Source organism: Brachyhypopomus gauderio, chromosome 15 (assembly GCF_052324685.1).
Source record: "Brachyhypopomus gauderio isolate BG-103 chromosome 15, BGAUD_0.2, whole genome shotgun sequence".
NCBI lineage: Eukaryota > Metazoa > Chordata > Actinopteri > Gymnotiformes > Hypopomidae > Brachyhypopomus > Brachyhypopomus gauderio.
Genome location: NC_135225.1, coordinates 13,463,958 through 13,491,357, shown reverse-complemented (window position 1 = coordinate 13,491,357; position 27,400 = coordinate 13,463,958). Strand labels below are relative to the sequence as shown.

Below are 27,400 nucleotides of genomic sequence, written 5' to 3'. Positions count from 1 at the left end.
TTTAATGCATTTTGAATTGAATGAATATTTGCATGAAATAGTTGATCAAATGACAGAAATACAAAGCACGTTGGTAAATGCTCTGGATAAGAGCATTGGTTAAATCATGTAAATTTAACTCCAAGTTACTGATTAAACCAACACTGCTTCTCATGCCAGCTGTTCTGAGAAAGGTTTCTTTTATGGGAAGGATGACTCTGTGACAAGGAAATTTAATGATTATATTAAGGGACTCTGTGGTTAACCTGTTTAAAATGGCCCCTACCTTGTTAAAGTGTATTGACATACATCACATCCACGTCCCGTCTGCCATGCAAACTGAAGGTCCCCTTTGCCATCTTCTTCCAGCTGGGAAATGTTATCTATCTAGCCAATTGTTCACTAAACTTAACAACTCCAATATCTGAAGTACCTAACCATGGTCACTATTGGTTACAATAGTACAACTAAACTAGCTGCATGAATTGATAAATTAATTATCCAAAGTTAATGTTAAAAGTATAAAGGCAAAGTATGAAAGCAGGCAGCAATAATTAACTAGCCTATGTTGAACTATACAGTCATGGCCAAATGTTTTGAGAATGACTCAAATATTATATTTTCACATGATCTGCTGCACTCTGGTTTTTATGTGTGTTTGTCAGATGTTTTTATCACATACAGAAATATAATTGCAATCATATGAGTAACAAAAGCTTTTACTGACAGTTAGAATGAATTAATGCAGCAAGTCAATATTTGCAGTGTTGACCCTTCTTCTTCAGGACCTCTGCAATGGCATGTTCTCAATCAACTTCTGGACCAAATCCTGAATGATAGCAGTCCATTCTTGCACAATCAATGCTTGTATTTTGTCAGAATGTGTAGGTTTGTGTTTGTCCACCCGTCTCTTGATGATTGACCACAAGTTCTCAATGGGATTAAGATCTGGGGAGTTTCCAGGCCATGGACCCAAATCTCTATGTTTTGTTCCCTGAGCCATTTAGTTATCACCTTTGCTTTATGGCAAGGTGCTCCTTCATGCTGGAAAAGGCATTGTTGATCACCAAACTGCTCTTGGATGGTTGGGAGAAGTTGCTCTCAGAGGACATTCTGATACCATTCTTTATTCATGGCTGTGTTTTTAGGCAAAACTGTGAGAGAGCCGAATCCCTTGGCTGAGAAGCAACCCCACACATGAATGGTTTGAGGATGCTTTGCAGTTGGCATGAGACAAGACTGGTGGTAGCGCTCACCTCGTCTTCTCCGAACAAGCTGTTTTCCAGATGTCCCAAATAATCGGAAAGGGGATTCATCAGAGAAAATGACTTTACCCCAGTCCTCAGCAGTCCACTCCCTGTACCTTTTGCAGAATATCAGTCTGTCCCTGATGTTTTTTTCTGGAGAGAAGTTTGCTGGTCTTTCTTGTGTGCCCTGGAGCTTTTTTGGCAACAATGGAACCTCTCTCCTTGAAGTTCTTGATGATGCGATAGATTGTTGACTGAGGTGCAATCTTTCTTTATTCTTTATTCTTTATTCTTTATTAAACGGGTTTCTAGCTGCGATACTCTTCCGTTAGGCCATTTTTGTGCAGTGCAATGATGATTGCATGTGTTTCTTTAGAGATAACCATGGTTAACAGAAGAGAAACAATGATGCCAAGCACCAGCCTCCTTTTAAAGTGTCCAGTGGTGTCGTTCTTACTTAATCATGACAGATTGATCTCCAGTCCTGTCCTCATCAACACCCACAGCTGTGTTAATGAAGCAATCACTGAAACGATGTTAGCTGGTCCTTTTAAGGCAGGGCTGCAATGAAGTTGAAATGTGTTTTGGGGGATAAAGTTCATTTTCTAGGTAAATATTGACTTTGCAATTAATTGCTGTTAAGCTGATCACTCGTTATAACATTCTGGAGTATATGCAAATTGCCCTTATAAAAACTGAACCAGTAGACTTTGTAAAAATTTATATTTGTATCATTCTCAAAACTTTTGGCCATGACTGTAGAATGTGAACAGATTGTAGAATAATACAGTGAGCACTACAGAAATCTTGCAATTTCATATTTTACTTATTTTTCTTAGGAATTCACAAAACAAAAAAAAAATAAACAGTCCCTCCCTGTCTCTACCACCACCCCTGCATGTATACATTTACATCTTGAAATACCTCTTAAAAGTGTGCATTTAAGCAAGACCAAAAAGGGTGGGGTTTGAAACAGGGGTGTGTTTAATGTTCAACATTTATGTAGCGTTGAGCTATACATAGTTTGAAACAGTAATCCAGTGTCCATGTCATGACAGAACAGTGCTTATAAGATGCTCATAAAACATGGCAGAAATTCTTGTGACCACACCACAGAAAAAGAATACAGGCTACTACTCTGAAAAGTTTATGCTAATTAGATTTGAGTGTTGATTCTGAACAATAGCTCCTGCAATCTGCATTGGACAGGCCTGTAGAAACCAGACTGATTTATTTCACTCTTTAAAGCATGCTTAATACTTAATAATGCTAAAATAATGCTTAATAAGTATTTGACAGGCAGAAATGTTATTTTTGAATTATAACTGCAATAAATCAAATATTCATAACTACGTCAAAAATATTGGTTAGACAAGATTTTCAATTAAGATTAAAAGTTATTTGACAATTTTCAGCAGGTCAATTAATGTGTCTAAAGTTGTGTGGCACAGCACAAAATAAGTTAGATGAACAATGAGACAATGAAATTAGAAGCATTTGTATTAATTAGGCTTTACCCCAAAACAGAACAGTAGTGCACAAAAGAATTGTCATATATTAAAATAAAACATATGCTTATTAAGAAAGGTCCATTCAATAGACCGTTAACATTTGTTCGAGCATTAGGTCTGAAACTGTACATACAGAGCTTCAAATTATTTACAAGAAAGGAAAAAATGTCTAAATAGGTGAGAAACATACCGACACCTTTTGCAAAAAAACCCAAAGTTGTTACACTCTATTAGATTAGAATTAGATTTTTAGATTTAGATTTTTATGAATGTGGCACTTTCCAGATTTAGATTTTTATGAATCTGGCACTTTCCAATTTCCAATCTGACGCTTTCATGTTCAACGTTGATAACACACTTTTCTAATCTCTAATTTATTCTTACTTTCTTTGGTTTCAGTAAATCCACTTTCATAACCACTAATTTATTCTTACTTTCTTTGTGTCTTTCTTTTTCTCTTCTCAATTGTCCTCCTTGGTTTATCACTTTTTTCTTCCTTCATTTTAACATTCAATTACTTTCTTCTCACAGACCTCCATCTTGTCGGTTTCCTGGTTATCAGCTCTGTACACAGCTCCACCTTGTGGCTGTAATCACAGCTCCACCTAGTGGCTGTGTTTTGTCCTGTACAATAAGGACTGCATATTGTATGCAGATGTGAAGGTTTTGCCAGTGCTTGCAGTTGTCCAGTTCCTGCCAGACAAAACAGAAATATTTAACAAGAGAAATCAAAACAATTCTACATTTTCAATAAAAGTTTTAGTTTAGTAAATAAGACTATTAACAAAGAATTGCATGTATACTGAACAATACAAATCTAAGCACCACATAGGGTGTTCATCTTAAAATTTTGAAATGGAATATGTATATTTTACAGAATGTAAACACTTAACCGTGGTAAGTTAGAAGCTCCTGTTGACATGCATAACACTGCCTATGGTTTAAATAATATGAAAGATTTTGAGGTCTTACCCTCAGTTTTCTGGTTGTGCTTGCTGACCAGCAGGTTGCACATGCTCAATCTTAGCCTGTGTCTCAGGCTGTGCAGAGTTATGGACAGTATTCTCACCCCAGGCTTTGGGTTTCTTTGCAATAGGAGGGGGAACTTTAACAGTTTTGACTGGTGAGTCAGCATGCCTGATTGATTGGGAAGCTGAAGTCAACTCAGACACCATTGTTTTCGTCAGATCTGTATGGGCATCTGGGGATGAAGGCGCACCTATGACAACCTTCTTTGTGCTTTTGGAGAAGATAAAGTTTGCTGTAGATGAAGGCGAGTTGCCCCCTGTTGGTGGTGGAGAGGAATGCAGGCTTAGACGCTTCACCTGGCTGTCTTTGGAGGACATGGCGGTGGTCTTCAGACGAATGGCCTCCTGGAGCCGCATTGAGGAAAATGGAAGTGCAGATGGAGGCAACTTTTGAGTGGGAGAAATTTTGGGAGACGTGGGGGTTAAAGTTGGGGGCTTTTGCCATGAGACATTAAGTTGTGATTTCAGTAGGGTGTTTTTAGGTTTGTCCTCTGATTCACTGGGACCCTTCTGGATTTCTTGCTCACTAGTCTTCATCTTTTCATCAGCAGTTCCTTGTTCATCCTTTGGTTCAGCAATGGTTGCCTGCGTAAGTGGTATAGGTGTTGCATTTTGGATTCCCTGCACAGGGAGTTCAGGACCAGGAATGGTTTTGTGGGAGGGTAACTGGGGTATTGGTCTAGCACTGACTGACTCATCTTGTGATTCAGTGCTTGTATGTTGAGGTTTATATTCTGTGACACTAGTTTGGTTGTTTGCATCAGCACTGATGGGTAAAGGTTTTGATTCTTGCACATGTGGCGTATCTTTCACTGTGTTAGTGCACTGCATCTGTGTTTCCGCTGTGAGTTGGGTGTTTAATGCTGGGGTAGTGCCTTGATTCTCTTGCACAGTGATAGTGGGTTGAGAGTCGGCTTTTGACTCAGTCATAGACAGAGAAGCAACATCAGGAGGAGGTGCCATTAAAATCAGAGACCTTCTGATTGGCTTTGGAGGTGCCTCTTGACTGACAGGTGTGTTCTGTAACTTGGATTTGGGAGGATTTTCAGCCTGGCTCACATTGGACTTGATTGACCTGAGCCGAACCATCTGTAACAGTGATTGTGTGACCATAGGGGAAGCAGCCTCTTCTTTTGTTGCAACAGTGTGGGTGGCCTGTGGAGGCTGCTGTTTGTCCTGTTTGACAGCTGTAACTTCTCTGGCTTCTTTTTTCAGGTCTACGGGTAATGGGGGCGGTGGAGGAATATTTACTGGTGTAACAGTAGTACGAGTGTGTGTTAAGGATAATTGTTGTGGAAGAGGTGGGATTTTTATTGAAGGTGCTGCCTGTGAAGGAGGTGGGGGTTCCTGTGGAGGAGGAAGAGGAGCTACTTCGGGTGGAGGCAAGAGTTCATGTGGGGGAGGTGGAAGTACTAGTTGAAGAGGGGGTAGTGGGGGAGGTGGGGGTACTTGTGGGGTAGGCAAGGACACTTGTGTGGGAGGTGGAGGCACTTGTGTGGGAGGTGGGGGCACTTGTGGAGGAGGTGGGGGCACTTGTGAGGGAGGTGGAGGCACTTGTGGAGGAGGTGGAGGCACTTGTGAGGGAGGCAGGGGCACTTGTGGAGGAGGTGGGGGCACTTGTGGAGGAGGGAGGGGCACTTGTGGAGGAGGTGGGGGCATTTGTGAGGGAGGTGGGGGCACATGAGGTGGAGGCACTTGTGGGGGAGGTGGAGGCACTTGTGGAGGAGGCGGGGGTATTTGTAGGGGAGGTGGGGGCACTTGTGGGGCAAGCAGGGTTTCTTCTGGAGGAGCTGGTAATGGAGAAGGTACCTCTGATGCATTAGACTGCAGGTCTGGAATCATGTTTACAAATGACTTGGAAGAAAAGGGTGAAGGTGGAGGAGGAAAATCAAGTTCATCCTGCTCAACTGGAGGAGAAGGACGAGGTTCCTTCACAGGAGGCAGAGGAGGTGGGAACAAAGGATGTGGAGGTGGAGATATGTCTGCATCAGAAGGTTTTATCAATTGAGCTTTTGAGGCAAGGACATCATTTGGGGGTTTAAATGGGCTTACAGGTCGCAGTGGAGGCAGATGTTCAGGTGGAGGTGGATGATGGATGGAAGCCAATGGATGATGTTGGGTATTCCCCAGTATGGATAGACAATTCCCATAAGAAGCCTGTACATCAGAGGATGCCTTTGCAGGAGCAGTACTGGATTGCCTGTCTAGGGCCATGGCTTCCTCATTGTAAGGTCGTAGTTTCTTGTTAGATGGTAAAAGGATATTCTTAATTCCGTTTGTTAATTGGGTTCCCTGAAAAGTGTCTTTGCCTCGGTCAGATGGACAAGACTTCTCTGCAACTGATGGTACGTTCTTAACATTGAGCATCTCTGGCACTTTTCCTGTAGCTTTTTTGGCTGGCGGTTCAATCTTCAGACCCCGCTTTTGGGCCCAGCATTCAAAATTGACAGGTCCAGGACCACAAAGTAGTTCAAAGGTGCGTTGATTATGTGCCCAAGTCTCAGGAGGGGGGGGTGGGGGAGCTAGAACTGTGGGTGGAGCTGGGATATCAAACATAGCTCTGACAGCTGGAGATAAAACCACACCATTAGCAGTAAGACTTCCCCCATTTATCTGTGGACGAAACATTTTGGCTTTGGGAGTACAAACACGTTTTTTCATCTCTAGCTTACCTTGCATTGTTGTTGAATTTGGGGTACTATTGACATTATGGTGTGTTGCTTTGCCAAGAGAGTAGGGAATTATGAAATCCTCAGCTTTGATTCTTGCAGCATCTGAAAGGTCCCGAGAACGTCGCTTGTGCAGTGAATGTGAGCGATTCGGGGGAGGTGGGGCTTTCCTGCTCTTTTTCATTACAGACAGGCTGTGATTAAGAGGACTCAAGGATCCTGGCTTCTTAGAGGTGTCTTGTGTAGTGTCACCATTCACTTGAGCGGGTTTAGAAGGGACACTTGTATTTTGAGCAGCAAGATTATATCTGACATTGATACTGGAAGGTCCATCAGTGTCCTCCCCTGGGCTGGCCACTCTTGGAGTGCTGCTGCTGGAAATGGTGGATGAGTCAGAGACCAGAGTTTCAGATGAGCCTGAGTGGCTCCAAGCAGAGCTATCTGAAAGGTTGGCTGTGTGAAGGGAGGAAGCCCGGGAGGAGATCCGGGAAGACATTCGGGAGGACGCTCGGGAAGTGGAGATTCGCGAAGAGGCCCGTGAGGAGGCCCGTGAGGTTGCTGGGCTGGCTGACGCCAGACTGCTCTTGCTCACCATACGCACACTGCTGCGACTTCTACTACGACTGAGCTCGACCACGTCCACTGAGGGAGGCAGAATAGCATTGGGAATGATCTTGGACAGATAAGTGGCCTCAGGTGAGACATACATCACTGGGCTAGGTGGTGGTCCATCTGTTGAAGTCATCCAGGGAACAGCCAGAGATCCTGGCCTCTGTGGATCCACAGAGTTTGGTAAAAGATGGTGGATGAGGGCCAGGTCATCCTTATACCCACAGACTGAAGGGAGCTGTGATTCATCTTCAGTTACAGTTTGCAGGTTCTCCTTGTTCCCCAGGTACATTTGCACCCGCTCATGGTCGGAGGTTATTGAAGTGCCATCCAGAGTGGGAATGACAGTCGATATAATCACACCTCCATTGGACAGTTGGGCATCCTTGAACTGAGATGTCCACGCAGCTCGGTCAAGCCCTTTAGAGTAAAACACAAAATACTGATTAGTAATGCTAAATTAATGTACATATACTAGCAGTCATCTAGGTTAAAGCTTGAGTTTCCTAAATTGTACAGTAAAGTGTACCCAGTTCTTTTTGCACATGACGAGGTATTCCAACAACTGTACTCCTGTTTTTCTTCTTGGACTTCCCTTGTTTCTTGTCCTCATTCAGTGGTCTGAAGGTGGAGGCTGTATATAGGGGGACCATGCAAGGGGAAATATGACATAAGTGCCCTTTATAATGAGGAGTAAAGCAATATGTTCACATCAGATTCAAAATGCTCTCATTTAGGTTCTAGATCATTTAAAGAAGGTGTGATGGCACAGATTATTTTGCTTGCACGATTGCACCTTGGCGTGTCAGTCCAGAGCGTGTAGACTGATAGGAGATGCTGGAACGTGTTGAGATGGTATCCGCAGCTGTGCTCTCGGACTCGGACATCGCCAACTCACTGAAGCTCATATCGTCGTTGGTGCGAGATGTTGCTGTTGACTGCAGGGAAAAAGAGCAATCACTAAATAAGAAAATACCTTGATACAAAGGACACACAACCCCCCCAAACATTAATCAGTTCCATTCGAAACATCTTCCAATATTATGCTTTAGTTAATTGGTTAATTTAGTTAATTTAGTTGGTTAAGTTGGTTAAGTTCCATCAAAAATACTTACAATGACACTCTGGTCATCCTGATAATCCACCCCATTTTTGTTCTCTGCAAAACAAAACATAAACCCCCAGTGAATTCAGTGTGTGTTGAAAAAGCGTTCATCTGCATCATAGTGCACAGATCTCTAGATGATTCATACCATCCTGCTGTAGCAGCTTCAAGCCTTGCTGAGCCTCTGTGTGCAGATCCTCTATGTGTCTTGGTCGATTGCTCTCAACAAACACGTTCTCCTGGAAGTGCTGGAGGGGCCTGCGGTCTACAATCTCACCCTTAGAGACTGTGTGGAGGGGGGGGGGACACGACAGGGGGACAGGATGCATGTTAGAGAGAAAGAACAGTTTAGGTAGGAGACAACGGTTTTAAGCACCACTGGGAGAATTACGCATGGAGAGTAAACTTATTATTATTACTAGTTATTAATTGTACTAATTACTCAAAATGTAATGGAATATCTGTCCAGGATAAAACACGTTACTCTTTACATTTCTTTCAAAGTAATCTCTAATACCAACATGACAACCAATGGTATTTTTTTAACAAAATGCATTTATTCTGGTCTTTGTACAATGTGTTTAATTAATTTATACCCCATAATGTTACCACAAACATGTCTCTGTATGCTGTATCATTAACTATCATTGGAACTAAGAGATGTATCCTCTACCCTGAATACAGCCCTATGCCCTCACCCCATTACAACCATTGCATTGATGTGTTCTGGTCATTTTCTCAGCCATTAAACCCATTTCACCAAGCCCCCGCCACACAGTTCTCGTGCTGCTGTTGCATCCAGAGGCTGTTTAGAACAATGTGATGATTCTCTACAACCTTCAGCACTGCCCTTCCTGCGAGGTTGCCTTCAAACGCCGCCTCACGTCTGAGCTGTTGATGCTCATGCAAGTCTCCATTTCACTACAGTGGCACTGATTGGCCTGAGGCAGACATTTCACAGCCTGCCGTGGCAGGGATGGCAGCCTTTGGCACTGCCTCCTGTACCACAACACAGGTGTCGTATTTAAAGTCGCTGAGCTCTTCAGTCCTGCCTGTTCTACTGACAGCGTCAGGACAGGACATGTCTGTGTGCTTGATGTTATACACCTGTTAGCAATTGGTGTGGCCTGAATTCAACAACTGAGAGTCAACAGCATTTTGACTATAGTTCACTAATTATTTGTTATAAAGATTTTATTATAGAATACACAAAACATTGTAACAAAAAAAAAAGCTGTATGTCCTATTTGTAAATCAAGTTTTCTGTGATTAATTCACTTTCCTTAAAGCCTGCAAAGAACACTTATAATGCTCTTAACATTATCATGCATAGACATTTAAATATCATACTTAGTATGTCTAAAGTACTTAGAGCAAATGTTATGAACGCTTTATTGGAACCTGGCTTCATGAAATTATATTCTGTTGTTTTATAAGGAGTTATGCTTACAGCTATAACTACTTATGAATAAGTATATAGGCTTATGGCAGACATTATAAAGCATTAGATATGGCATATAATGCATTATAAATACAGCATTGATAGTGATCATTATGTTTTATTTGAAATCAATATAGAGTTTAGTCACCCCTTAGCATGTTAGTTAAAACACAGCTCATCTTCTCTCTTTCTCTCTCATCTCACTCACTCACTTACACACACACACCAAACAACAATGTGACAGAATGCCTAAATCTATTAGATTATTCAGGTAATATAATCAACAGCAGAGTCATATCCTGTTATATCACCCAGATGTCAGCAGGTTCCAGAACTCGTCATATCTCCAGCACATTAGCGTGGAAGGTTAGTGATGCCATCACCTTAGAGTGCATGAAGTGCAGCTTGCTCACAAAACTGGATACAACCAGTTAAACTGCATGCTCTGAACTCACTGTCTGATTACCACGCTTTGGACATCAACTATTATCGGCCTCAGAAAGCATTAATACTGGATGTTATCTATTGCATCTATTAGGGCTATAGTTCTTAGAGTACTTCTGCGATCAGCTAGAATCCTACACAATGTTACACATTTCTATCATTTTTAAGCATACATCAAAATAAATAAATAAATAGTAATTAACTACAATACATGTAATCAGGTTTGTATCAGTAAGCCAGTAATACAGTTCTATAATAATTCTATAGTATATAGTCTATAGTTATATTGTAGTTCATTTACAGTGGTCTGACATCACACCAAAGAGTCCTCAAGAAACTTCCATGGAATCATGAGAAATAGTTCCCATGCTCATCTTAAAGGCAGAAAGCAGGGAAGACACTCGATAAAAACCACTGTGTCTGTGCTTGCATGGCTATGAACTGCTGTTTTGGGCATTATAAGCTTAACAGAGAACATCCAGGCAATTTATGTGACACTGATCTACATATAAAATTTTCAGTCAGGCTGATGTTTGTGTGACATATCACTGATCTGCCAAGTTTGAGTTTAATAGCAGTCACTTTTACTAAATTGGCTATAAGTATACTAATTGCTCTCTTGCGGTGGAGCAGAGGTTTTCTATCCAGTCCTAAGGGATTCCCTGCCGCTCCACATATCTGTTACAGCTGTCAACTCATCGTTGCCAGGTAACACAATGTTCTGCAGCCCTTGATTAGCTGCATAAGGCACTGGAATGGAATCCCCCAAACCCCCAAACCTGTCTTCACAAATTACACCCTATGTGCAGAATACTGGTCACAGGAACAAAATGAGGTGCAGCTTTGATCCACACCATGTATAAAACACAGCGTGCCTCGCTGTGACATCACACCACTCTCTTCTGTTTTTTGATGAAGGAAAAGTTCAAACAATGTTTTGTTTTGCACACAGCTATTTGCACCATCAGTTTTTGTTCTGACAGCTCACAAACAGTCAGATTTTGAAACCTCTCATATATACGCTGACTTTAGAGAAACCAATATTATCCAAACAGGACAAACTAACGCAGAGTTGATCATGATGGCTAACTGTGTTCATAAGAAATGGGCAGAATTGTTGGCAGGCAACACCTGTACTGATATGAAAACAAAGTCGTCAGCTCCTCCCAGGCTGGCTGATGACATGAAGGTGTTACCCAAGCACTCCTGATCACGTACATTTGATTTTCAATCTACATTTTTACATCTGCCTCCACTAGAGGGAGCGGGTTAGTCACACTGTTGAATTTCTTTCAAGGTAAAACCTGTTACTCAACCTTTGGAACACAGAGAACCTTGGATTAAAAAGTAATTTGTCAGCTTTGACAAATGGCTGTAAATACAGAATTTGAACACACTCTTCTAGAAGCTCAGTAGGTTCAGGAAACTGCTGCCATGTTCGATTATCTTAAACTAAACATATTTCAAAATGAGCAGCACTGAGTCACTGCACGCGGGTGATTAACCAACAGCCACGCTGCAACACAGCGAAGAACCATTACGCAGTTTAAAAGATCAAGAAGCAGGAAACAGAGTCATCCGATTCCAGCATCATGCATAAATCCAAATGTTTGTGAACGCTGGCTTGTGATTCGCTGACATCATCATCTGAGTATTACACCTGGAGCGTTCCAGCAATACTCATATCAGGTTTATTCCACTCTTACAGATTTCACAGAGCCAGATCAACTGACACTTCTGGAAGATACATATTGGGATACTATGACAATTATTCGAGCTCTAAACATAGCGGAGAGTTCAGCTTCCTTTTGAACGATGGCTGGTTCAAATCTGAGATCTTGTACATCTAAAAGTCTGGAAGAGTGGTATTACTAATAGTAATCTGATGACTGTATATCAGAGGTATGCAAGTTTTGCTTTTTAATTGAAATTGCAACAAAACGCAGCAAAAAATCTATTTCAGACATATTCAGCATAAGACCACAGATTAAAATTAATTCCTGGATTTTGTAATCACTGGTAGTTAATCAATGACATTAATGTAAGTGGCCACTTTGTTATCACAGCCGCCTCCTGAGTGAAAGGAGGGTGAAAACCTGGACCTGGTGCTGTGACCTGAATACTGAAGTTTTAGGAAGTCACTTAACTGCCACCATAATTTCAAAAGTAACACTTTAAATACCACTATTGTCCTTAGAAGCATTTGGAACGCACCTTTAGGTAGAAGGCTCTTGCTAAAAAGAGAAAGCTAGACAACAACATATAAAAAACATTCTAAATATAGTAAAATTCTTCATTAAAAATGTGTTCACACTTTCACACTGGACTACACACTTGCAGAAGCCCTGCTGGCCAAGCACATCACACAGCTGGGACACCCAGCACATTACAGCAGAACCTCTCAGACCGTGAGGATGTATCTGGAATCTGATTCCATTCTACTCCGTGTGATTATATTCATTAAGAAAACCATGCTAGGTCTGAGAACTTAGGAAACCGCTTTGGCTTTCTCTCACAGAAAAGCATGCATGCACATGCATATGGACGAACGGACAGACAGACAAACAGACAGACACACACACACACACACACACACACACACACACACACACACACAATGGTGCACCAACTAAACTTTGTCCCAACATGCTCTTTTCTTCTTTGTGCTCCGGGACTTCTGGTGTTTGCCTAAGTGCACGGAGATAACAAAAACATGAAGGGGAACCTTTTTTTGAAAAAGGTGAGAAAAAGTAACAAAACGCACACACACACACACACACACACACACACACACACACACACACACACACACACACACACACACACACAAGTAAGAGTAGGTCTATGGGTCTATGGCTAAAATCTTCAGTGTTAATTCAACACTGTACTATCATGATTTTATAGTCATGTTACAGTGGGAATACAATCAGCTCTGCAGTAGAGGTCTTGTGATCTTGTCTTTACAAGAAGACAAACACCAGTAATCACTGTAGCAGCGTGACGTTATCCAATCATTCACAGGAAAGCACAAAGGTTAGAATGTCGAAAATGGTCCCTGAATCATTCAGAATGGGGCCCTTGTTTTAACAAGTTGCAATCAGCTACGGTACGAAATTGTGTGTTTCAGAGAGAGAGACACACTTGAAGAGAGAAAATGTGTTCAATAACAAATGACACAAATGCAAATTATAGAGAGATTCCTATCGGATCTCCTAGACTATACCCTGTTCCTATGTAATTTGGGAGTGTGTGTGTTCACAGACATTCCTAGTGTCTTTATTTATAACTCTCGTAGTCTAATCCTGGTCTGTGAGGATCTGAGAGACAGATAAACATTCTCGGGAATGGTAGGTCAGAGAAAGCCAATCCAAATCCCGCCGAAGAAACTATTCAGACTTGCGCAGACTTGTTTGCTGCAGACATCTCAGGGGGGATCAGGTCTTGGTTCCAGGTGTCACAATTTCCACAATGCAGTGTGGAAACACCTTGTGCTCCATTTGAGAACTTACATGGCAGCTTCTGTCCCCCACAGAACAAGAACTCATCAATGCCGAATGGAAACATTACTGCAGCTATATCGTCATTGCCACCAATCCCACAATAAAGCAAACATAACTCATTCAGGGTTAAACCATAATTATGGGACAAATCTCTCACCAGGTTTTAATGTAATTAATTTTTAAACCTCAAATGGTGCTTAATGACAGTTTAGAGACAAATGTATTATGCACACCTTGAGCGAGAGAGAGAGAGAGAGAGAGAGAGAGAGAGAGAGAGAGAGAGAAGAAAAAGAGAAGAGAAAGCGAGAGAGCAAAGAAAGAGAAAGGACATATTTGCTTGCCACATGAGGGATACACACACACACACACACACACACACACACACACACACGACTGCCCTACATGTAAACATCTCTACATGTTGATTTAACTGGGTATTGTTTTTCCTCTTATGATTCATTTCCTTTGTTTTCACCTCCTCACTGTTGTCATCGCAACTCTCTCAAATTCGTTCATGCTAATTACAGTTCTTTCCATTACAGAAATTAATTACAGTTCTTTCCATGTTAACAGATACATAATTTCCTTAATATCCTAAAGGTGTAAGTTCCTTTGTCAATACTCTAAATACATAAAGCATACTGAATGCAACTGAAGTGAGAGAGAGAGAGAGACACACACACACAGGAAGAGAGAGAGAGTATAAACAAATATGCAAATCACAGTTTGTATAGTTTAAACTGGAGCACTTGCGTGTGGTGAACCCATTATGAAGAATGGTTGAATCCGTCATCTGAACACAGTTCCTCCTCACCTGTATGTCTTCTCATCCTCTCTTGCATATCATCATTTTCCTCCAGACGGTAAAAAGCCAGCCAGCCACACCTGGGTCATATTACAAATACCATATTCATTTCCCTACATAATAGCTGCTAATAAGACCCACAGGCACAGCAAAACACTAGAACCAGGCACCGAATTTTACACTGAGTTAAACAATAACTCATTACTTTTTGCACCAACAGAACCATTCCACATAAAGGGCGGAGTCTGCCTGGTTGGTCCTGGGCTCGATTCAGCCAAACGACATCACTTCCAAGAGGCAGTGATGTCATGAGGTGAACGCGCAGTGTGCGCAGGACGTGTCACAGCACGTGTGGATGCTGACGGCGCTGCTAGTGTGTGCAGTCCTCGCGCGTGAAACGACCACTGTCCCGGCATGGAGGGAACCAGGGGCGTGGGAATGGCGTTTGTCCCACATTTGAACTTTTGTTCACTGCTGACAGGTAACAAGCTAACGCGGAGATGACATGCCGTCATGATTCACACAATACGAGACAGAGATTCAATTATGTTCTTACTGACACATGGAATGTAAATGGCTTTATTGCTATTTGAGCGTTCTTCCTCACAGGCATGCAGAGTTATTTAAAGCAAAACTCAGTTCCATGCTCGAACAAGTGTGTAGGACTCGGAGCTGAGCAGGTAGGAGAATGAAGCTCTGACACTGGTTTCCTGACTGCACATGCCCTCTCTCCGTGAGAACATGCTTGGTGACGCCTGGTGAGGCACAGACACCCCCCCCCCCACACACACACACACACACACACACTCATGTAATGCATGCTATTCAAATTCAAATAAACTCAGGCTCTCAAACACCAATAACAGTGGACAAGAGGTTTTCCACAGCCCTGTTTAGTGACTAGGAATGACTGGAGTCTCCACGAAGATCTAAGACACAAGGACTGGAATGCAGATAACTCTTTGTGGGTGTTCACACACACACACACACACACACACACACAAAACACACTAAAACACACACACATAGAAGATCTCAGTGCATATCTTTTGAAAAAACTTCCAATGTCAGCAGGGGAAACAAATGAGTTCAACACAAATACACACACACAGCCACACGCACACAAACACACACCTTTGTGAGGTGACAAGTACGCAGAGTTACTGCAGGTCAATCAGGTAGTGAAGTGCTATAACGTAAACACTCTGGGTTCTCCTGGAGTCAGGCCAGGTCTTTGTTCACAGAGCCATGGCCATTTCCTACAGGGAGAAATGACACTCCACAGGATACACAGTAATACGGTGTAGAACAGGATACTGGACACAAGGGTGTGCACGCATGCAAGAGTGTGTTATGGTCATAAAGGACATGCTCGCAGTTATGGTCAGAAAGGCCACAGCTAGAGATAAGCATTCAAAAACATGAGCTTTGTGGAGCTGCGTTGTAGAGCACACTATGGACTCGCGTTCAGAGGTATGTTAGTACAAAACATAGCAAACTGCATAGTGACAGCAATACCACACAATCAATAACCAATGCACTCACACAGAGACGTGCTGCGTTGGAGTCTGTGCTGCTGTACACCGGCACTCTGTGCGCGCCACATACCGACCCTTATTCACATCAAAAACACGCCAACATGGTTGAAGACAGTAAACATCATGGGCTGACAAACGTACGCCATACTCAGCACAATCCCGGGGTCTAAATTGCGGCGGCTCAGGCGTCAGAAAACTGACTCCGATTTTCGCGGCGGCCCGAATCTCCGAAGTAAACAGCCTCGAGTTTTAGAGCGTGTTCCAGAACACGGCAGCTCCGGTTATAGAAGCTCAGTAGCCAAGAGCTGACTTCTGAAGCGCCTGGAGTCTTTGTGCAGTGAAAGGCGAGAAAAGTCACTCCGCGATGGCACGCACAGTCCCTGCCCTCAGAGATGGGACACACCACACCTCTCTTAATCTCAGTTAAGAGGCATTTCTTTTATTGCTGCACTGATTAATGGCGCTGCAGTGTTCCTTTGCGGCCATGCACACGTGTTTATGAAATTGGGTGTGGTACATGCAAGGCCTGTGTGACTCCTGCATGAGGTAATTTAAGAGAGATCTGAAGGTGTGGTCCATCTTAAAACGCCTGGCAGGGTTACATCAACTTTTCCTCACCAAACATGAAGAAGGGTCTGCAAGCCATCAGGAGTCGGCGCTGACTAACGGACTTTTCCCAAAAGATAACGCGCACAGATCGATCGGAGTGGTGATCTGTGGACAGCTGATCAATTACGGGCAGCGCTTCATCTGATCTGGGTGAAAGGTCACGAGCTCTGGGTAAAAGCATCGTGGCTGCTCGTTTCAGCTGCAGAACAACAGAAGGCCACAGACAGAGACGGAGACACAGACAAGCACAGACACATAGCTAGAACTGTTCTTGGCAAAGGAGAAATTCCTTATAGTCTCTCAAGGTTTGCATTCTCACTTGGAAAGGTCATCAGTCAGCGTCACCAGGGCAACACAGGCAGGGAGTGGGAGCAGGGTGGGAGGAGACTGCACCTCTGGGGCTTTTGACTAAAGAAGTTCAAATTGACTGCTTGATAGTTACTGAAACACTGAGCCTGAAAGGGCTCCTTAAATTGGTGAGGGAGGCAGTGAGGAGGGAGGGCGAGTGTTGTTCTAGCTACAGCTTACAAGACTCTCGATCTCCCCTGACAAATGTTTTCAGGTGTTGAGATTTACAGAGAAAGATGGAAGAAGATAGAGCGGTCAGGAAAGCATGAGAAACAGATACAGAGTAGAATATGTTGTAATCCTTTCCTACACTTCTTCCAGCACAGACCACACACACACACACACACAGGGCAGTGCCAGCTTACAGTCTAGTCTGTGTGTGTGTCTACCCTGAAGCAAATTGGAATTTCAAGGTATCTCAGGGGGGTCAAAGGTCATGATGAGTCAGGCTTGAAAGGTGACACCCACAGAGGTTAAACCTGAATGGCACCAAGAAAAAATAAACCTGAATAACAACAAGGCATTGTGGGAAATCTGGGTGTTTAAACAAACAGAAACCAACATACCCAACAAGTCTCTCATATTTTTCACACTTAAGTTAAAACAGCATGGCTGTCTGGCATGTTACAAGGTAATGGTGCTAACTGACTGTGGTTTCTGCTCATATGAGCTACCCTAACCTGTGTTCACAGTGTATGGTGTTGTCTAAGCATAGCTGGTTGCATAGCTACAGTCGCCCCTAACTACAGCTCAATCAGACTGCTGATTTGTCCATGGTTAAGGATCACACAGCACTAAAACCGTGTGCTGGGTGACTTTGTTTCCTGTTCCAACATTTTGCATGTACGAATCTCCCCACTATGAGCTGCCAATACCAGCCACAGACCGCTGGTCAGTACTGAAACAGCAAACTAGGAGTGTGATGTAGACTTCTGTGTTCATATGGATGGTGTGTCTCCTAGTGTACAGGTGTGTGCTTCCTTTGTTTTTAGTACCTGGTATAATGTGTGAGTTGGCATGGCAACTGTTGCTGGTTTACCTGTGTTTAGGCAGCAGTATGAGGACAGATGCTATTACCTGTGCTATGTGTAGGCAGTGCTACAGTGACAGGTGTTGTTACCTGTGCTTGGTGTAGGCGGTGCCATAGGGACAGGTGTTGTTACCTGCGGTGATTGGAAGCAGAGGTAAAGGCACAGGTGTTCCAGGTGTGAGCAGGTCTTTATACGCCTCTTTGCTGGAGCGGTGGCTTTTCCTGCGCCGGCCCTTTAACCAGTTGAAGGCTCGGCTGATGGAGCTCCGCCTCCTCCTCTTGCCCTTGTGGGTGTGGTGCTCCTGGAAGAACACCTCCAGCACATCCTGGGGAACCAGGTCCCCGACAGAGTCACGCCCACTTGACATCAGGCCCCCCTGTGAGAGGAAAAGCAACAACACTGACTCATCCTGAATCGCAGCTTTGTTTATATTTACATAAAGCTATTTCCGAATCACGTGTTAGGCTGTGTGCATGGGAACGTGTTAGACTGTGTGCTCGCGTGTCATGTAAAAATCTTATCTTCATGTTCCCTACTCATGTTCCCTAAAATGTAACATTTTAACTCAATTGCAGAATTTAAATAAAGCCTTCTGCCTGTGTGGGTGTTGGTGGCATAACTATAGCTGAGCAAGTCATGTGGAAACGACTTCTGAGTCTTATGCATGGTTCTTCCTGTTTTACCACACTCTTCGTTTTTATGTAGGAAGCCCATTCCAGAGTGCTAGGCAGGCTCTGATTGGCTCTTTGGGCTCTGCTGTACTGTTTGGATGCGCCTTACAGTGCAGAGGAGAGTGCTACGGGTCAAGAGAACTTGATCAGTGTGCACCAGGCAGCTGGGGCCTCTCCCTTCATTCCTGAGCATACAGTCATAAATCATGCTCGTGCGCCACCCTTGTGCACATTCTAACTCGGATTAAACAGACATAAGCACACCCTGACAAACACATCTACACAAGCACCACGCGTTTCGTGGCCAAAGGTCCATTTATGCTGCATAAAAACAACCTGACATGTTCTCCGTCGTGCCGAGAGTCGGACATCTTTTTCCCCATCCTTCCCTACAGTCACTGCCCACCCATCCCCCCACAAAAAGGATGGATGAAGCACAAGGAGAGGAAGAGGAGAGTATCTCTGAGAGAAAGGAGCGAGGGGAGAAAACTTCTCTCTGAACGTTAGTGTACATAGGCTGGAGATAGAGCGAGAACCTGGGTGTCAGGGCATTGTTTACGAAAAAGGTGTGTAAGATACCAGGCTCAAGCAGGATTAAAGGCTCTCTGTACACTGTTACATAACAGAAAAGTAAAGGTTAACCATACACTTTTTGTTGCGGTATGTGAGCTCACTTATTGGCCCCTGGAGTTCACTGACAGTCTGCAGTAAACATACACAAATGAGTGTAGGGTACAGTGAGAGGGTATTGTTTTTGTGTATAATAATATATATCTTACATATACAAAAAATCTTTGGTATATGAGTATATGAGTTTATGCAGTAATTCCCAAAACACAAGAACAAATGAAGCCTATTGTAAAGAACACTGTCCCCCGACAGGAGGACAGAGATATGGCCTGAAGAGTCATCTGGATACATTGATTTTTTTTTTACATCTGGATGTGTTTTTCTTCTGGGTAAGCAAGAGGAAGCTTCCAACCTACACTTGTGGCTCTCAGTTTGTCCTGGAACTAAACAACGGTGCACTTTCCCACCAGACACCGAACAGAACTGCAGCTGTTCTGGAGGCAGTCTGGCCCACTTGGTCTTGGGCCCTCAGTGTTTGTTTTCCTGCCTCCCAAATGCCTCCTTCTTATACTGACTCGGCCAAAGAGGGAACAGTAGGCCTTTTTGGGGCTTTGGTTTGTTTATTACTTATTATTTATGTTATTTAACTATAATAAGGCAGCAATGAATAAAAAGAACCCCACTAAATAGAGTAAGGTTTGTTACTGGTAAGCTTTTGTTGAACTAGAGGAAGCTGTTGATATACAACAGGATGTCCTGGCAACTAGACGTTTGGCTTGTGCTCTGCACTTAACAGTGTCACTCCAACCAATCAGAGCACATGTATCTGACTCACTCGGTTACCATGGAAACCTACAAAGCAAACAGCAAGTTATATGGTTCAGATCAGACTGCACCCTCTCCTCTTCCATGTTTCTAACACATTATCTGTAGTTTGTAGTTTGAGACAAAAACATTTACTTATCCTGCTTCCTATGTAATTATTTTACTTTAATTACTTTAAAAGTTACATGTCACTCCTATTCTGCCACTGTCTGAAGCATGTTATCAATACATTTATTTAACGTTTATTCTGCTTATCTGAGTGAGATAATTTTTTTTGCACAAGACACCAGCAGTTCCGCAAGGACGTCCGGTTATAAGCCTAGTAGTATTTATAGGCCGAGTGTTACCATGAGTTTTCTGTCAGCAGAAAGTCATAACCTTTGTCTTCCTAGACTGACTCCCTGTTAGCAAGCGTGGCTACCAAGACATCAAGCATAGAGTGGATTTACTGAAAATCCTAATATTGAACTTATTGAAGTTAAACTGAACTCAACAGAAAAAACAGAAACAGAGGAGAGGGAGATGACAGAATGACCGCACGAGCACGTCGTCCGCGCGCTACAAACTGAAGTGCATTGTGGGTACACGATTTCGATAACGGCCACGGCTTTGAGCGTCAGTAGAGAAATGTTGACCCGCTAGATATATTGCTTACGTGTTGGTTATAATGAACACATTTGACGTGTGCTGTTTGAAACAGGGCTACCGGGGCTGGGTAAACACTGATAGCGCTTTAGTTCAACCAATTGCAACATAGGAGAGGAAACCAATCGTTAGCGGAAAATGTACACGTGAACGCGGCCGTATGTGCGGTGTTGAGCTGAGCTATAAACATCAGTCAAGTAAACATCTGTCAAGTACATTGTCAGAAGTTGACGCACGATAGCACTGAAGGGTGTCCTAAATGAAAAGTCTGCCAAGGTTTTGTTTGTTTCCCCTGATTAAGATTCTGATCAACGAGACGGGTTAAAATCTCAAAAATATCAAGTTCTGTCAGGGTGTGTTTAGGATGTAAATGGATGAAGATGGCCGTGCTATATATACACTCACCTGAAGTCAGCTGTGAACGTTTAAACTGTACTGCACCTTTAATAATAATTGCAGTATGTAAAGACTACTTTTAAAATTACTGGTGTGGACGCACAAATAACACACTAGAATGCCCACCCAAATTAACACACACATGCTCATTGCCTCCACACAATAAGCTGCTACAAAGTCTCCACCACGGCTCACAGCCTAACACATTGGATTCATGGAATAAGTAACCAAGTCTTCAGCAGTATTTGAAGCCCAAGTACCCAATGGAGATGTGCTTCAGTCGTTTTCAGCAACAAACTTACCTTTCCTTTTACTCAGCATGGTTAAGGAAAGAACAGAGACACTTAATTATTCACTTGGCCTACAACTTTAAGAGCCGAAACACTGCCCAGTGTATCACTAATATGTGCTTTGATCTTAATCTTCATCTTTATTGAAAGTGATACCTATAATTATTTGATGTTCATTTGTGATTTCCATGGCATTCCTCATTCCAATTTTACAGTGATAGGAAAATAAGCTCTCTGACATTTTAGTACACTGATACCCCAGGTTTCCAGAGCACACTACATTCCATAGCCTAGTCTTTTCTATAACCGCACTGTGTCACAAAATGTTTAAATCTTCCCTTCAGCCAGAGTTCCATGTTTCTGATTCTCCAAAACAATCATTTTCATTTATCTAACCAACTCCCAAACAAACTTGCACTATGTCCTACGTGTCTGATAAAATCACAGAGTTACTTACTGCACAAAATTTTACTCAGTAATGCTATAGGCTAACATGTTGTACAATGATCATAACAATAGTGGACCCAGCACAAAGCCCTGAGGCACACTGTGTGATTTTGAATGCAGGTAATAACTAAAGAATGCAAAGAGGAAAAAGGGTTTTGGTTTTGTTTTTTAGTTTTTTTTTTTGTTTTTTTTTTGGTAAACCATATCAATCTCCTTTTAGATAGCCAAGTACACACACCTCCTGTCAGCTTGACAGATGCATGGAATTGTTTTGGATCATCTCCACCTATAATTTTGGCACTTAAGTGGAATTAAGAGCAATTTTGTGTATATAATTTTTACTGACCAGAAACCATGAAATTCTCATTCCACACAGCAGGCCTGGATGCACTAGGAATTTGCGGACTGACTTTAAACTGCAAATTTAACCAACACATAGGAGTGGCCAATATTTCTCTCAGCACTTTTACACAAAAGCAACAGAAAAAAACTGCACTCAATTACTGAGTTATTCATCAACACATGAGCCCTAGGTGCGCACACACACATACATACATACACACATGCCATTTTTGTCTATTTCCTACAAAGACAAGTACCTACATTTTTTTTTCAAACTTTGGTACATAGACAAACAAGTCTTTTCACACCAAATGTGACTTGATATGTTTCATTCCATCATCATCGTTAAACATCAGAGGCTGTGAAGAGCATTTATGACGCAAGAGCGCAGAGTGGTCAAAAACATGTCCTGGATATCCGTGTGAATAAAAAAGCCCCCTGAGAGGAAAGGTGTTTCCTTTTAGCATCTTTGAGAATTATGAAATGCGATCACTATTTTCTACAAGAAGTATATTCATTACACACAGAAAAGAAACGGGACACAAATGGTGTGTCGGCCTTGTTGACGGTATACCAAAGGCTCATCACGTTCAACTGAAAAAACCCAATCTGTTACAGCCATTCTCTAGAAACACAGATGAAATCCTTACTGGCTATAAAATCCAGAGTGATGGTGGTAATGTGATCTATATCTGCACAAGTTACTGTTTACCAGCTATCCAATACCAATGGGGGTGCATAGGTTACAGAGCAATGCAAGAGCTTGCCCTCCAGAAGCTACATTCCAGAGACATAATAATAATAATAATAATCATCTTCATAATCATCATCATCATAATTCCTCTCATTTATTATTCCTCTTCCTCTTCATATATGTCTGCCTGTATTCGCTTAGTATTCCTTGACTCACATATGAGCTTAAGTGACATCCCATTCCTAATCCATAGGGTTCAATATGACATTGATCCACCTTTTGCAGCTGTAACAACTTCAACTCTTCTGGGAAGGCTGTCCACAAAGGTTAAGAGTGTGTTTATGGAGTGTGATGTAGGACGAGAAGGCCTGGTTCTCAGTCTCTGCTCTAATTCATCCCAACTGTGTTCTATCGGGTTGAGGTCAGTCAAGTTCATCCAAACCAGATTATGCCATTCATGTCTTTATGGACCTTGCTTTGTGCACTGGTGCACAGTCATGTTGGAAGAAGAAGGAGCCAGCTCCAAACTGTCCACAAAGTTAGGAGCATGGAATTGTCTAAAATGTCTTGGTATGCTGAAGCATTGAGAGTTTCTTTCACTGGCACTAAGGGGAAATGCCCAACTCCTGAAAAACAACCCAACACCATAATCCCCCCTCCACCAAACTTTACACTTGGCACGATGCAGTCAGACAAGCACGATTCTCCTAGCAAAATAAATAAAAATAAATGTGCCGTATTTTGTCAATTGTGATTTTTACACCACAATCGAAATTTGTCCTCCGCTTTTAACCCATCTGTGCAGTTAGAACACACACACACTAGTGATTACTAAGGGGCTGTGGTAAAACGTGCCCAGAGCGGTGGGGAGCCCTAGCCCGGTGCCCGGGGAGCAGTTGGGGTTAGGTGTCTTGCTCAAGGGCACCTCAGTCATGGCCTCAGCAGGTCCGGCGCCAGAACATATACAGTGAGGGGGCGTCAGAAAATTTCAGGGTGGCGAACGTAAGTTGTTGAGCGGGGGGGGGGGGGGGTGGCGTGTAACAATTGATGAGCGGCCGAGGGGGTGCCATGTTGCGATTGCTGTAAAATAAATGGGTCTTATTATTTACATTGAGGGGGCGGGACACCTCGCCTGAGGGGGCAACGCCCCCATTCGCCCCCCCCATGGTGCCGGCCCTGGGCCTCAGGTCTGGGAATCGAACCCACGACCCTCCGGTCACAAGACCAGTTCCCTACCACCAGGCCATGACTGCCCCTAAATCACCAAACCCAGACTCATCCATCAGATTGCTAGAAGGAGAAGCACGATTTGTCACTCCAGAGAACACGTCTCCACTGCTCTAGAGTCCAATGGCGGTGTGCTTTACACCACTGCATCTGACGCTTTGAATTGCACTTGGTGATGTATAGCTTGGATGCAGCAGCTCGACCATGGAAACCCATTGCATGAAGCTCTCTGTGCACTGTTCTTAAGTTAATCTGAAGGCCACATGAAGTTTGAATTTCTGTAGTGATTGACTCTGCAGAAAGTTGGTGACCGCTTCGCACTATGTGCTTCAGCATCCGCTGACCTTGCTCAGTCAGTTTACGTGGCCTACCACTTCATGGCTTAGTTGCTGTCATTCCCAAACACTTCCATTTTCTTATAACACAGCTATATAATACAAACAGTTGACTGTGGAACATTTAGGAGTGAGGAAATTTCACAACTGGATTTGTTGCACAGGTGGCATCCTATCACAGTTCCACGCTGGAATTCATTCAGTTCCTGAGAGCGATTTCTTTCACAAATGTTTGTAAAAAACAGTCTGCATGCCTAGGTGCTTAATTTTATAGACCTGTGGTCATGGAAGTGATAGGAACATGTGATTCTGATCATTTGGATGGGTGAGCAAATACTTTTGGCAATATAGTGTACATATATATACACAGACACACACACACATTATTAATGTAACCATAAAATGAAATCACAAAATAAAAATAAAGCTACAATTATGTCTCACCTCCTCGTTTGGCGCACTGTATTCAGACTGAATCATCTGTACTGAATCATAACAGCTGTATTATTGCGAAACGTGTTCACCGAGACTGATAACATAAGGTCGGTTCAGCCACCACCTAATTCACCAAGCAGGCCCAATCTGAAGCCTGGAGTCACTGTTTTCTTCTTAACTGTAATTGACATTATTAAATCTGTTTAGATGCATAGTCTGTGGGCCTGGGAAACCCTCACATACCTCATAAAACACTACACATGTACTAATTCTGTGTGGCAGCATTTCCTTCTGGGAAAACTTGATTTTGATGGGGAAGTCAGGCAAGGTAACCACACTGAAAGTCTTACTGCAGCCCTCAGCTATTTGAAAAATGCAAAAACAAACAAAAAAATCTGTTTAATCTGTTACCCAAGAGGCACTTCACCTGTCCTGGTCTATATTAAGAGTGCCGATTAGCTTATCCTGCATACCTGGACCGGCCGGCAGCCGAACCCTAAGACTGTCTGTGCCCAATGGTCAATATCGTCCAATGATCAGTAACCTCTGATCGATCCCCTGTCCATCCCAAGCAGGAGTTCGACTCACAAGAATCAGGACAGGACAGGAAGAATTCAACTCATCAGGACTTTGATGTTTCAGAAACAGACATACAGGTACCAACTCGGCTCACTTTAAACCTGCCATTAAATGAATATAAAAGTAACGACACCTAGGGTGTCTTTGACCCAGTCATGAAGGTACAATAATAGTATTATTACTACTATTACTTATACTACTAAGCAGTAATAACTAACAATTATCATTAAGAGGCAAACATATGCCATTGTTTTACATGTGGTTTAAAATTTTAAAACATCTTGTGGAAGGTACAGCACAAGAACACCAGTCACAGTGAGGGTCTGGCCCAGCCAGAGTTCTGCTGGACTCTCTGGTGTCTAGACAAGTCTGTGATCTGCTCCTCTGAGTTGGTGGGCAAACAGTGTCAGCAGCTTTCGCCTGTATGCCAACTCTGCAGCTGGGGCCCAACAGTCTCAAAGAACCAGCGTCCTTCCACGTTCTCACCGAGCTGCTCGCCTCTCTGCAAACCTGTTACAGGTTCCCAGATGCAGAGCTGCCTGCATTTGTCCCTGAGCATTTGGTTGAGTATATTCATCGGTCTGGAGCACACATACTTTCAGATGGCTAAAAGCCCACTGAGAACTGTGCAGACCAAGAACAGCTTGCACAAGGTGCACAATACCACACACACACCTACTCTGCTCCGGGGGTGACTCCTAGTTCTACCCACACCCGCAAGTTGTGCAACACACCTGGAATCTCCTCGGAAACAAGTCCATGCATGGTAGACAGGCGGGTACAGAGACACACCCTTTCACAACAATACATTCTCAATCCCTCTTTTTCTTCCTCTGTCCATAACATGCAATCACACACACACACACACACACTCAAACACACACACACTTATCAACTGTTTTAACCTTGAGCAACACACTGTGCAAAAGTTTTGCAATCTCTCACTTGCCATTTGTAGCAGTCTTCTATTCTTCTATGTTCTCAGTCCAATTGGAACCCACTAACACACATATACGTAATCATGCGCACGCGTACGCGCACACACACGCGCACACACACACACACCTCCCTCCTGTGTGTAGTATAACATGACATTGCTGGCTTATTGAAATGATTAAACTTTTTTTCCTATAAAACTTTTTTGCGGTTGCTATAGCTACCACTAAACATGAGTAAACAAACAATTCACTTGTATTTAAGTCAGGTTTGCAAATATGAGATGCTTTAGATGTGTACATGAAACTGAAACATTGAAGTGAACCATTACTTGCGTTGAACGCGTTCTGTTATGGCGTTCTCCCTGATTTGTCCAGTAGAAGGTTAAAGTCTGGAGCTGATAGCGACTGTAGACTAAAGAGGGGTGGGTGGGTTCTGGGTGGGTTCTCCCCCTTGTCGGACCATCGCAACCTGTCTACCTGTTGCGGTTAATATACAATTCCGTAAATCGGTGAGACATGCTAAGCAAACACCCCCACTCTCTGTGAAACAGATTAATTCACATTCACATAAAAAACAATGGACCTTCTGATCCACAGACCGCTACACATGGACGTTTAATCAACATCACGAGAGAAAAGTGTCCCCCTCCGCAAATACTTTCGGCAAAGAAAAAACGACACCCGTGGCACCATCTGCTGCGAAATAACTCCAGCTTACAGGAAGACAAATATTCCCTACGGATTAGTTCTCTAATAATGATATAAGAATGTCGAGAACTATTTGGATCTGCGAAAATTTTAAGTGAAGTTAGAATTGAATATAACTTTCAATTTAACCAGAACTGCTTCCCAAAGTAAGGAAAACAAGCACGAAAAATATAAAGTGCCCAAATCAGTAAAGAATAAACACTGTAAAATTTTAATTGAAATTTACCGGGAATAATTCCAGCCAAATGAATCACAGTTGATTAATTACCTTTTCCCGAACTTTTGGATCACTTTGTATCCGACTCAGTAAATTCCTTCACGTGTTCAGTCCATTTGATTCCGAGTGCTGCGACGTCTGTGGTCACTCAAGTCTCAGCGCCACATTCAACGGGGAAACTTCAGGTGATGCATGTCCGTAGTGTTGGGAGTTCAGA

The 27,400-nt window shown here is 42.9% G+C and overlaps 1 protein-coding gene and 1 long non-coding RNA gene across 8 annotated transcripts in view; one reads left to right on the top strand and one right to left on the bottom strand.

The window, feature by feature from the left end:
* Nucleotides 1-15,381, top strand: part of LOC143475990 (uncharacterized) — a 36,302-nt gene extending 20,921 nt beyond the window's left edge. Inside the window, exons 2-3 of the long non-coding RNA XR_013121208.1 lie at nt 14,559-14,819; nt 14,948-15,381. This is a non-coding gene — a long non-coding RNA (uncharacterized LOC143475990). The remainder of the gene's footprint in view (nt 1-14,558; nt 14,820-14,947) is intronic.
* LOC143475985 (uncharacterized) lies at nt 1,933-27,374 on the bottom strand. 7 transcript variants are annotated; one of them, XM_076973883.1, is made up of 8 exons: nt 27,235-27,374; nt 17,997-18,240; nt 8,297-8,434; nt 8,159-8,202; nt 7,840-7,981; nt 7,573-7,677; nt 3,710-7,463; nt 1,933-3,430 (listed from the first exon to the last, which is right to left on the bottom strand). In XM_076973883.1, the coding sequence occupies exons 2-7, from the start codon at nt 18,229-18,231 to the stop codon at nt 3,712-3,714; spliced, it is 4,416 nt and encodes a 1,471-aa protein (XP_076829998.1). In that variant the 5' UTR covers nt 18,232-18,240; nt 27,235-27,374; the 3' UTR covers nt 1,933-3,430; nt 3,710-3,711. The 7 variants fall into 7 exon arrangements, with proteins under 7 accessions (XP_076829998.1, XP_076829999.1, XP_076829997.1 ...); XM_076973884.1 differs by lacking the exon at nt 27,235-27,374 and adding an exon at nt 27,193-27,211; XM_076973882.1 differs by lacking the exon at nt 27,235-27,374 and adding an exon at nt 20,278-20,448.
* Nucleotides 27,375-27,400: the final 26 nt, after the last annotated feature.